Raw genomic sequence first — 12,220 nt, forward strand, 5'->3', positions numbered from 1 at the left:
TCTTTTCTAAAGTTTCATCCTAAAATTTTGAGGTTTTTACCCCAAATTTTGGAGTTTCACTGCAAAATTTTGAGGTTTTTACCCCATTTCTTTTCTAAAGTTTCACCCAAAATTTTTGAGTTTTCATCCCAAAATCTGCAAGTTTTACCCCAATTGTTTTTTGAAAATTTCATCCAAAAATTTTGAGGTTTTTACCCCAAATTTTGGAGTTTCCACCCCAAATTCTGATGCGCACGGGCAGCTCCTGCTGCAGGTACCGGGCGCTTTTCTGGGCCAAAAAATGAAAATTTTGGGTAAATCCCACAAAATCAGCAACATCTGGAGGTTTTACCCCAAATTCTGGAGGTTTTACCCCAATTTTTTGCAGTTTCATCCCAAAATTTGGAGGATTTTACCCCAAATTTTGGAGTTTTACCGCAAAATTTTGAGGTTTTTATCCCATTTTTTTTTAAAGTTTCATCCCAAAATTTTGAGGTTTTTACCCCAAATTTTGGAGTTTCACCGCAAAATTTTGAGGTTTTTATCCCATTTTTTTTTAAAGTTTCACCCAAAATTTTGAGTTTTTCACTCCAAATTCTGGAAGTTTTACCCCATTTCTTTTTAAAGTTTCACCTCAAAATTTTGAGTTTTTCACTCCAAATTCTGGAAGTTTTACCCCATTTATTTTTAAAGTTTCATCCCAAATTTTTGAGGTTTTTACCCCAAATTCTGCAAGTTTTACCCCATTTCTCTTTTAAAGTTTCATCCCAAAATTTTGAGTTTTTCACTCCAAATTCTGGAAGTTTTACCCCATTTTTTTTTTAAAGTTTCACCCCAAATTTTTCAGGTTTTACCCCAAATTCTGGAGGTTTTACCCCATTTCTTTTCTAAAGTTTCATCCAAAATTTTTGAGTTTCCACCCCAAATTTTGGAGTTTCCACCCCAAATTCTGATGCGCACGGGCAGCTCCTGCTGCAGGTACCGGGCGCTTTTCTGGCCAAAAAATGAAAATTTTGGGCAAATCCCACAAAATCCACAACACTTGGAAGTTTTACCCCAATTTTTTGGAGTTTCATCCCAAAATTTGGAAGTTTTTACCCCCAAATTTTGGAGTTTCACCGCAAAATTTTGAGGTTTTTACCCCATTTCTTTTTAAAGTTTCACCCCAAAATTTTGAGTTTTTCACCCTAAATTCTGGAAGTTTTACCCCTTTTTTTTTTCTAAAGTTTCACCCAAAATTTTTGAATTTTTACCCCAAATTCTGCAAGTTTTACCCATTTTTTTTTGAAAGTTTCACCCCAAATTTTTCAGGTTTTACCCCAAATTCTGGAGTTTTTACCCCAATTTTTTGGAGTTTCACCGCAAAATTTTGAGGTTTTTACCCCAAATTCTGGAGATTTTATCCCATTTCTTTATTAAAGTTTCATCCCAAAATTTTGAGGTTTTTACCCCAAATTTTGGAGTTTTACCGCAAAATTTCGAGGTTTTTATCCCATTTTTTTTAAAAGTTTCATCCCAAATTTTTGAGGTTTTTACCCCAAATTCTGCAAGTTTTACCCCATTTCTCTTTTAAAGTTTCATCCCAAAATTTTGAGTTTTTCACTCCAAATTCTGGAGGTTTTACCCCATTTTTTTTAAAAAAGTTTTGCCCAAATTTATGAGTTTTTACCCCAAATTCTGGAGGTTTTACCCCAATTTTTTGGAGTTTCATCCCAAAATTTGGAGGTTTTTACCCCAAAATCTGCAACTTTTACCCCATTTCTCTTTTAAAGTTTCATCCCAAAATTTTGAAGTTTTTACCCCCAAATTCTGGAGGTTTACCCCATTTTTTTTGAAAGTTTCATCCAAAATTTTTGAATTTTTACCCCAAAATCTGCAAGTTTTAACCCCATTTCTCTTTTAAAGTTTCACCCCAAAATTTGGAGGTTTTTACCCCATTTTTTTTTTTGAAAGTTTCACCCCAAAATTTTGAGGTTTTACCCCAAATTTTGGAGTTTTCACCCCAAATTCTGATGCGCACGGGCAGCTCCTGCTGCAGGTACCGGGCGCTTTTCTGGGCCAAAAAATGAAAATTTTGGGCAAATCCCACAAAATCCACAACATCTGGAGGTTTTACCCCAATTTTTTGGAGTTTCACCGCAAAATTTTGAGGTTTTTACCCCAAATTCTGCGAGTTTTACCCCATTTGTTTTCTAAAGTTTCACCCAAAATTTTTGAGTTTTTACCCCAAATTTTTGAGTTTTTACCCCAAAATCTGCAAGTTTTACCCCATTTTTTTTTGAAAATTTCATCCAAAAATTTGGAGGCTTTTACCCCAAATTCTGCAAGTTTTACCCCATTTCTTATTAAAGGTTCATCCCAAAATTTGGAGTTTTTTACCCCAAATTCTGGAAGTCTTACCCCATTTCTTTTCTAAAGTTTCACCCAAAATTTTTGAGTTTTCACCCCAAATTTTGGAGTTTTCACCCCAAATTCTGATGCGCACGGGCAGCTCCTGCTGCAGGTACCGGGCACTTTTCTGGGCAAAAAATGAAAATTTTGGGCAAATCCCACAAAATCAACAACATCTGCAGGTTTTACCCCAATTTCTGGAGGTTTTACCCCAAATTTTTTGGAGTTTCATCCCAAAATTTTGAGGTTTTTACCCCAAAATCTGCAAGTTTTACCCCATTTCTTTTTAAAGTTTTGCCCCAAAATTTTGAGTTTTTCACCTCAAATTTTGGAGTTTTCACCCCAAATTCTGGAATTTTTATCCCATTTTTTTTTTTTAAGTTTCACCCCAAATTTTTCAGGTTTTACCCCAAATTTTGGAGGTTTTACCCCAATTTTTTGGAGTTTCACCACAAAATTTTTACCCCAAAATCTGCAAATTTTACCCCATTTTTTTTGAAAGTTTCACCCCAAATTTTTCAGGTTTTACCCCAAATTCTGGAGGTTTTACCCCAATTTTTTTTGGAGTTTCATCCCAAAATTTGGAGGTTTTTACCCCAAAATCTGCAAGTTTTACCCCATTTCTTTTTAAAGTTTCGCCCCAAAATTTTGAGTTTTTCACCTCAAATTTTGGAGTTTTCACCCCAAATTCTGGAATTTTTATCCCATTTTTTTTTTTTTAAAGTTTCACCCCAAATTTTTCAGGTTTTACCCCAAATTCTGGAGGTTTTACCCCAATTTTTTGGAGTTTCATCCAAAAATTTGGAGGTTTTTACCCCAAAATCTGCAAGTTTTACCCCATTTGTTTTTTAAGTTTCATCCCAAAAATTTGAGGTTTTTACCCCAATTTTTTGGAGTTTCACCACAAAATTTTGAGGTTTTTATCCCATTTTTTTTAAAGTTTCACCCAAAAATTTTGAGTTTTTCACCCCAAATTCTGGAAGTTTTACCCCTTTTTTTTTTGAAAGTTTCATCCTAAAATTTTTAGGTTTTACCCCAAATTCTGGAGGTTTTACCCCATTTTTTTTTTAAGTTTCACCCCAAAATTTTGAGTTTTTCACCCCAAATTTTGGAGTTTCACCGCAAAATTTTGAGGTTTTTTATCCCATTTTTTTTTAAAGTTTCACCCCAAAATTTTGAGGTTTTCACCCCAAATTCTGCAAGTTTTACCCCATTTTTTTTTTGAAAGTTTCACCCCAAATTTTTAAAATTTTGCCCCAAATTCTGGAGGTTTTACCCCAATTTTTTGGAGTTTCATCCCAAAATTTGGAGTTTTTTACCCCAAAATCTGCAAATTTTACCCCATTTCTTTTTAAAGTTTCACCCCAAAATTTTTGAGTTTTCATCCCAAAATCTGCAAGTTTTACCCCAATTTTTTTTTGAAAGTTTCACCCCAAATTTTTCAGGTTTTACCCCAAATTTTTGAGTTTTCATCCCAAATTTTGGAGGTTTTGCCCCAAATTTTTGAGACTTTCTCCTCAATTTTTGATATTTTACCCAAATTCTGAGGGTTTCTCCCCAAATTTTTGACCTTTTGCTCCAAATTTTTTCAGTTTCTGCCCCAAATTTTTTACTTCTTACCCCAAATTTTTGAGTTTCCATCCCAAATTTTGGAGGGTTTTCCCCGAATTTTTAACATTTTGCCCCAAATTTTTGAGGTTTTACCCCAAATTCTGATGCTCACGGGCAGCTCCTGCTGCAAAAAAATGCAAATTTTGGGCAAATCCTGAATTTTCAGCACCTTTGGGGATTTCTGGCAATTTGGGAATTTTCACACCCAAATTTTGGGGGGGTTCTGCCCAACCAAACCCAAAAAATTCCCCCCAAAATTTGAAACTTTTGCCCCAAAATTTCGAGCTTTTCCATAGAATTTTTGAATTTTCACCTCAAATTTTGTGGTTTTTTTTACCACAAATTTTTGGTGTTTTACCCCAAATTTCCAGGACTCCCCACCCATTTCACCCCCAAAATTCAGGAAAAACTCCAAATTTTGGGGAGTCCCCCAAATTTTAAGACACCCCAGATTTTAAGGATTTCCCCCCAAAATTTTGGGGACCCCCCCCAACCCTTTTTTGCCCCCCAAAATTCCCCAAAATTCCAAGAAAAATCCCCAAATTTTAGTGCAATTTTTGGGGACTTTTACCCCAAATTTTGGGGATTTGGGGACCCCCAAAATTTGACCTCCCCCAACCCCTTTTTCCCCCAAATTTCCCCAAAATTTCCCCAAAATTTCCCCAAAATTCAGGGAAAAATCCCCAAATTTTGGTGCAATTTTTTGGGACCCCTCCCTCTTCTTTTACCCCAATTTTTGGGAACCTCCCCCAATTTTAGAACCCCCCAAATTTTGGGGACCCCCCCAAAATTTGACCTCCCCCCAACCCTTTTTTTCCCCAAAAATTCCCCAAAATTCAAGGAAAAATCCCCAAATTTTGGTGCAATTTTTGGGGGCCCCTCCCTCTACTTTTCCCCCAAATTTTGGGGATTTGGGGACCCCCAAAATTTGATCTCCCCCAACCCTTTTTTTCCCCAAAATTTCCCCAAAATTTCCCCAAAAATTCCCCAAAATTCAAGGAAAAATCCCCAAATTTTGGTGCAATTTTTGGGGCCCCTCCCTCTACTTTTCCCCCAATTTTTGGGACCCCTCCCAGATTTGGGGACCCCCAAAATTTGACCTCCCCCAACCCTTTGTTTCTCCCAAAATTCAAGGAAAAATCCCCAAATTTTTGTGCAATTTTTGGGGACTTTTACCAAAATTTTGGGGATTTGGGGACCCCCAAAATTTGACCTCCCCCAACCCTTTTTTTCCCAAAATTTCCCCAAAATTTTCCCAAAATTTCCCCAAAATTTCCCCAAAATTCAGGGAAAAATCCCCAAATTTTGGTGCAATTTTTGGGGCCCCTCCCTCTTCTTTTCCCCCAAATTTTGGGGATTTGGGGACCCCCAAAATTTGACCTCCCCCAACCCCTTTTCCCCAAAAATTCCCCAAAATTCAAGGAAAAATCCCCAAATTTTGGTGCAATTTTTGGGACCCCTCCCTCTACTTTTCCCCCAAGTTTTGGGGACCCCTCCAGATTTTGGGGACCCCTGAATTTGGGGTTCCCCCAACCCTTTTTCCCCCCAAAATTCAGGGAAAAATCCCCAAATTTTGGTGCAATTTTTGGGGACTTTTACCCCAAATTTTGGGGATTTGGGGACCCCCAAAATTTGACCTCCCCCAACCCTTTTTTTCCCCAAAATTTCCCCAAAATTTCCCCAAAATTTCCCCAAAAATTTCCCAAAATTCAGGGAAAAATCCCCAAATTTTGGTGCAATTTTTGGGGCCCCTCCCTCTTCTTTTACCCCAATTTTTGGGGACCCCTCCCTCTACTTTTACCCCAAATTTTGAGGATTTGGGGACCCCCAAAATTTGACCTCCCCCAACCCTTTTTTTCCCCAAAATTTCCCCAAAATTTCCCCAAAATTTCCCCAAAATTCAAGGAAAAATCCCAAATTTTGGTGCAATTTTTGGGGCCCCTCCCTCTTCTTTTATCCAATTTTTGGGGACCCCTCCCAGATTGGGGACCCCTGAATTTGGGGTTCCCCCAACCCTTTTTCCCCCCAAAATTCAAGGAAAAATCCCCAAATTTTGGTGCAATTTTTGGGGCTCCTCCCTCTACTTTTACCCCAAATTTTGGGGATTTGGGGACCCTCAAAATTTGACCTCCCCCAACCCTTTTTTCCCCAAAATTTCCCCAAAATTTCCCCAAAATTCAGGGAAAAATCCCCAAATTTTAGTGCAATTTTTGAGGACTTTTACCCCAAAGTTTGGGGATTTGGGGACCCCCAAAATTTGACCTCCCCCAACCCTTTTTTCCCCCAAAATTTCCCCAAAATTCCCCAAAATTCCCCAAAAAATTTCCCAAATTTCAGGGAAAAATCCCCAAATTTTGGTGCAATTTTTGGGGCCCCTCCCTCTTCTTTTATCCCAATTTTTGGGGACCCCTCCCAGATTTGGGGACCCCTGAATTTGGGGTTCCCCCAACCCTTTTCCCCCCAAAATTCAAGGAAAAATCCCCAAATTTTGGTGCAATTTTTGGGGACCCCTCCCTCTTCTTTTACCCCAAATTTTGGGATTTGGGGACCCCCGAAATTTGACCTCCCCCAACCCCTTTTTTCCCCAAAAAATTCCCCAAAATTCAGGGAAAAATCCCCAAATTTTGGTGCAATTTTTGGGGACCCCTCCCAGATTTGGGACCCCCAAAATTTGACCTCCCCCAACCCTTTTTTGCCCCCAAAATTCAAGGAAAAATCCCCAAATTTTGGTGCAATTTTTGGGGACTTTTACCCAAAATTTTGGGGATTTGGGGACCCCCAAAATTTGACCTCCCCCAACCCTTTTTTCCCCAAAATTTCCCCAAAATTTCCCCAAAATTTCCCCAAAATTTCCCCAAAATTTCCCCAAAATTTCCCCAAAAATTCCCAAAATTCAAGGAAAAATCCCCAAATTTTGGTGCAATTTTTGGGGACCCTCCCTCTACTTTTCCCCCAAATTTTGGGGACCCCTCCCCGAATTTGGGGACCCCCCTCACCAGGATGTGGCTGCCGTCCTGCGAGCGCCCCGAGTAGAGCATCGTGGTGGGGGTCAAACGCACCGAGGGCTGGTTTGGGGCGAAAAAAGGAGATTTTGGTGAAACCCCAAATTTGGGATGGAATCCAGCCCAAAATGGAGCTGAAACCCCCTAAAAATCCCCCCAAAAATGGTCACAAAACCTCCTAAAAATCCCACTGAAAAAGCCCAAAAAAGGCCCCAAAATCAGCCAAAAATGGTCCCAAAATCCCCCCAAAATCTGCCCCAAATCCCCCCAAAATCCACCCAAATCCCCCCAAAAAGGGCCAGAAAATCTCCTCAAAATCCCCTCAAAATCAGCCCTAAAATGGCCCCAAAATCAGCCCTAAAATGGCCCCAAAATCAGCCCTAAAATGGCCCCAAAATTCCCCCAAAATGGACCCAGAATCAGCAAAAATTCCCTCCAAATCCTCCTAAAATTACCCCCAAAATCCCCTAAAAATGGCCTCAAAATCCCTCAAAAATTCCCCCAAAAAAGGCCCCAAAATCCCCCAAAAAGGGCCAGAAAATCCCCCCAAAATCCCCCCAAAATCAGCCCTAAAATGGCCCCAAAATCAGCCCTAAAATGGCCCCAAAATCAGCCCTAAAATGGCCCCAAAATTCCCCAAAATGGACCCAGAATCAGGCAAAAATTCCCTCCAAATCCTCCTAAAATTACCCCCCAAAATCCCCTAAAATGGCCTCAAAATCCCTCTAAAATTCCCCAAAAAAAGCCCCAAAATCCCCCAAAAAGGTGCAAAAATTCTCCCCAAAATGGTCCCAAAATCCCCCAAAAGGGTGCAAAAATTCTCCCCAAAATGGCCTCAAAATCCCCCGAAAATTCCCCCAAAAAAGCTGCAAAATTCCCCCCAAATCCCCTAAAATTCCCCCAAATTGCCTCAAAATCTCCCTAAAATTCCCCCAAAAAAAGCCCCAAAATCCCCCAAAAAGGTGCAAAAATTCTCCCCAAAATGGTCCAAAATCCTCCTAAAATTCCCCCAAAAAAAGCCCCAAAATCCCCCCAAAAAAGGTGCAAAAATTCTCCCCAAAATGGCCTCAAAATCCCCCCGAGAAAGCCAAAAATGGCCAAAAATGGTCCCAAAATCCCCTTAAAATTCCCCCCAAAAAAGCTCCAACGTCCCCCCAAAATCCTCCTGAAATGGTCCCAAAATCCCCCAAAATCCGCCCCAAATCCCCCCAAAAAGGGCCAGAAAATCCCCTCAAAATCCCCTCAAAATCAGCCCTAAAATGGCCCCAAAATTCCCCAAAATGGACCCAGAATCAGCAAAAATTCCCTCCAAATCCTCCAAAAATTACCCCCAAAATCCCCTAAAAATGGCCCAAAATCCCCCTCAAATTCTCTCAAAATGGCCCCAAAATCCCCTTGAAATGGCCCCAAAATGAACCAAAATTGGAACCAAAATCCCTCAAAAAAGCCCCAAAAATGGCCCCAAAATTCCCCCCCAAAAGCTCCAAAATCCCCCTAAAATTCCCCCAAATCCCCCTAAAATTCCCCCAAATGGCCCCAAAATTCCCCCAAATGGCCCCAAAATCCCCATAAAATTCCCCCTAAAAAAGCCCCAAATTGGCCCAAATCCCCTCGAAATTATTCCAAATCCCTGGGGAATTTGGGGAGGGGTCTCCCCAATTTGGGGAGGGGTCTCACCCTCTCAGCAACCACATCAATAACTTTAAATCCCTCCCAAACTGACCCAAAATGACCCCAAATCCCCCCCAAACTGACCCCAAACCTGGGGTAAATTTGGGGCGGGGTCTCCCCGTGTTTAAGTTAATTTGGGGAGGGGTCTCACCCTCTCTGTGCCCACATCAATGACCCCAAATCTCCTCAAAATGGCCCCAAATCCCCCCAAACTGACCCAAAATGGCCCCAAACCCGGGGTAAATTTGGGGCGGGGTCTCCCCAATTTGGGGAGGGGTCTCACCCTCTCAACAGCCGCATCAATGGCCCCAAATCCCCCCAAAATGGCCCCAAATCCCCTCCAAAATGGCCCCAAATCCCCCTGAAACAGCCCCAAATCTGAGGTAAATTTGGGCGGGGTCTCCCCAATTTGGGGAGGGGTCTCACCCTCTCTGTGCCCACATCAGTGACCCCAAATCCCCCCTAAATCTCCCCTAAAATGACCCAAAACAGCCCCAAATCTCCCCCAAATCCCCCTCAAACGACCCCAAATCCCCGGGAAATTTGGGGTGGGGTCTCCCCGTGTCGGAGTTAATTTGGGGAGGGGTCTCACCCTCTCTGTGCCCACATCAATGACCCCAAATCCCTCAAAAATCCCCCTAAATTCACCCCAAATCCCCCCCTAAATTCACCCCAAAATGGCCCCAAACCCGGGGTAAATTTGGGGCGGGGTCTCCCTGGGTTCAGGGTAATTTGGGGAGGGGTCTCACCCTCTCTGTGCCCACGTCAATGACCCCAAATCCCCCCCAAAATGGCCCCAAATGGCCCCAAATTGACCCCAAATCCCCTCCAAAATCACCCAAAATGACCCCAAACCCGGGGTAAATTTGGGGCGGGGTCTGCCCGTGTCTGAGTTAATTTGGGGAGGGGGTCTCACCCTCTCAGCAACCGCATCAATGACCCCAAATCCCCCCCAAAATGGCTCCAAATCTGACCCAAAATGACCCAAATCCGGGGTAAATTTGGGGTGGGGTCTGCCCGGGTTTTGGGGCAGGGTCTCCCCGTGCCCAGGGTAATTTGGGGAGGGGTCTCACCCTCTCAACAGCCGCATCAGTGACCCCAAATCCCCCCTAAATCCCCCCTAAAATGGCCCCAAATTGACCCCAAATCCCCTCTGAAATCACCCGAAATGACCCCAAATCCGGGGTAAATTTGGGGCGGGGTCTCCCCAATTTGGGGCGGGGTCTCCCGTGTCTGAGTTAATTTGGGGAGGGGTCTCACCCTCTCTGTGCCCACATCAATGACCCCAAATCCCCCCCAAAATGGCCCCAAATCCCCCCAAACTGACCCAAAATGACCCCAAATCCCCCCCAAAATGACCCAAATCCCCCTCAAATCACCCCAAATCCGGGGTAAATTTGGGGCGGGGTCTCCCCGTGTTCAGGGTAATTTGGGGAGGGGTCTCACCCTGTCGGCAGCAGCATCAATGACCCCAAATCCCCCATAAATCCCCCCCAAAATGGCCCCAAATCCCCCCCAAACTGACCCAAAATGCCCCCAAATCCGGGGTAAATTTGGGGCGGGGTCTCCCCGTGTCTGTGTTAATTTGGGGAGGGGTCTCACCCTGTCGGCAGCAGCGTCAATGGCCTCAAATCCCCCCTAAATCCCCCCCAAAATGACCCCAAATCCCCCTCAAATGACCCCAAACCCGGGGTAAATTTGGGGCGGGGTCTGCCCGTGTCTGAGCTAATTTGGGGAGGGGTCTCCCCGGATTTTGGGTAATTTGGGGAGGGGTCTCACCCTGTCGGCCGCAGCGTCAATGGCCCCAAATCCCTCAAAAATCCCCCTAAATCCCCCCCAAAATGACCCAAAATGGCCCCAAATCTCCCTGAAACGACCCCAGACCCCCGGGAAATTCGGGGCGGGGTCTCCCCGGATTTAGGGGCGGGGTCTCTCCAATTTGGGGAGGGGTCTCACCCTCTCTGTGACCACATCAATGACCCCAAATCCCTTAAAAATACCCCCAAATCCCCCCCAAAATGGCCCCAAACTGACCCAAAATGACCCCAAACCCGGGGTAAATTTGGGGCGGGGTCTGTCCGGGTTTTGGGGCGGGGTCTCCCCGTGTTCAGGGTAATTTGGGGAGGGGTCTCACCCTCTCCATGATCACATTAGCAACCCTAAATCCCCCCCAAAATGGCTCCAAATCCCCCCCAAAATGACCCCAAATCTCGCCGAAATGACCCCAAATCCGGGGTAAATTTGGGGCGGGGTCTGCCCGGGTTCAGGGTAATTTGGGGAGGGGTCTCACCCTCTCTGTGCCCACATCAATGACCCCAAATCCCCCTAAATCTCCCCTAAAATGACCCCAAACAGCCCCAAATCCCCTCCAAAATCCCCTTCAAACGACCCCAGACCCCCGGGAAATTCGGGGCGGGGTCTCCCCGGATTTAGGGGCGGGGTCTCTCCAATTTGGGGAGGGGTCTCACCCTCTCTGTGCCCACATCAATGACCCCAAATCCCCCCTAAATCCCCCTAAATCCCCCCCAAATTGACCCCAAATCACCCCAAATCTGACCCACAATGGCCCCAAACCCGGGGTAAATTTGGGGCGGGGTCTCCCCGTGTCTGAGTTAATTTGGGGAGGGGTCTCACCCTCTCAGCAACCGCATCAATGACCCCAAATCTCCCCCAAAATGGCCCCAAATCCCCCCCAAACTGACCCAAAATGGCCCCAAACCCGGGGTAAATTTGGGGCGGGGTCTCCCCGTGTTTGAGTTAATTTGGGGAGGGGTCTCACCCTCTCTGTGGTGACATCAATGACCCCAAATCCCCCCCAAAATGGCCCCAAATCCCCCCCAAACTGACCCACAATGACCCCAAACCCGGGGTAAATTTGGGGCGGGGTCTCCCCGTGCCCAGGGTAATTTGGGGAGGGGTCTCACCCTCTCCATGACCACATTAGCAACCCTAAATCCCCCCCAAAATGGCTCCAAATCTCCCCGAAATGGCCCCAAATCCCCCACAAATGACGCCAAATCCGGGGTAAATTTGGGGCGGGGTCTCCCCGTGTCGGGAGTTAATTTGGGGAGGGGTCTCACCCTCTCTGTGCCCACATCAGTGACCCCAAATCCCCCCCAAAATGGCTCCAAATCTCCCCGAAATCCCCCCCAAACTGACCCAAAACGACCCCAAACCCGGGGTAAATTTGGGGCGGGGTCTCCCCGTGCCCAGGGTAATTTGGGGAGGGGTCTCACCCTCTCCATGACCACATTAGCAACCCTAAATCCCCCCCAAAATGGCCCCAAATGGCCCCAAATTGACCCCAAATCCCCCCCAAACTGACCCAAAATGGCCCCAAATCCGGGGTAAATTTGGGGCGGGGTCTGCCCGTGGTCAGGGTAATTTGGGGAGGGGTCTCACCCTCTCTGTGGCCACGTCAATGACCCCAAATCCCCCCCTAAAATGACTCAAAATGGCCCCAAATCCCCCCCAAACTGACCCAAAATGACCCCAAACCCGGGGTAAATTTGGGGCGGGGTCTCCCCGTGCCCAGTGTAATTTGGGGAGGGGTCTCACCCTCTCAG

The 12,220-nt window shown here is 44.9% G+C and overlaps 1 protein-coding gene across 6 annotated transcripts in view; it reads right to left on the reverse strand.

Annotated features, from left to right (window-relative positions):
- LOC141731690 (branched-chain alpha-ketoacid dehydrogenase kinase-like) overlaps positions 1-12,220 on the reverse strand; it is a 41,602-nt gene that overhangs the window by 24,638 nt on the left and 4,744 nt on the right. For all 6 annotated transcript variants that reach the window (XM_074558141.1, XM_074558142.1, XM_074558143.1 and 3 more), the window contains exon 3: positions 6,978-7,046. In XM_074558141.1, the coding sequence (XP_074414242.1) occupies positions 6,978-7,046 (69 nt within the window). The remainder of the gene's footprint in view (positions 1-6,977; positions 7,047-12,220) is intronic.

Source organism: Zonotrichia albicollis, chromosome 24, assembly GCF_047830755.1.
Source record: "Zonotrichia albicollis isolate bZonAlb1 chromosome 24, bZonAlb1.hap1, whole genome shotgun sequence".
Taxonomy (NCBI): Eukaryota; Metazoa; Chordata; class Aves; order Passeriformes; family Passerellidae; genus Zonotrichia; species Zonotrichia albicollis.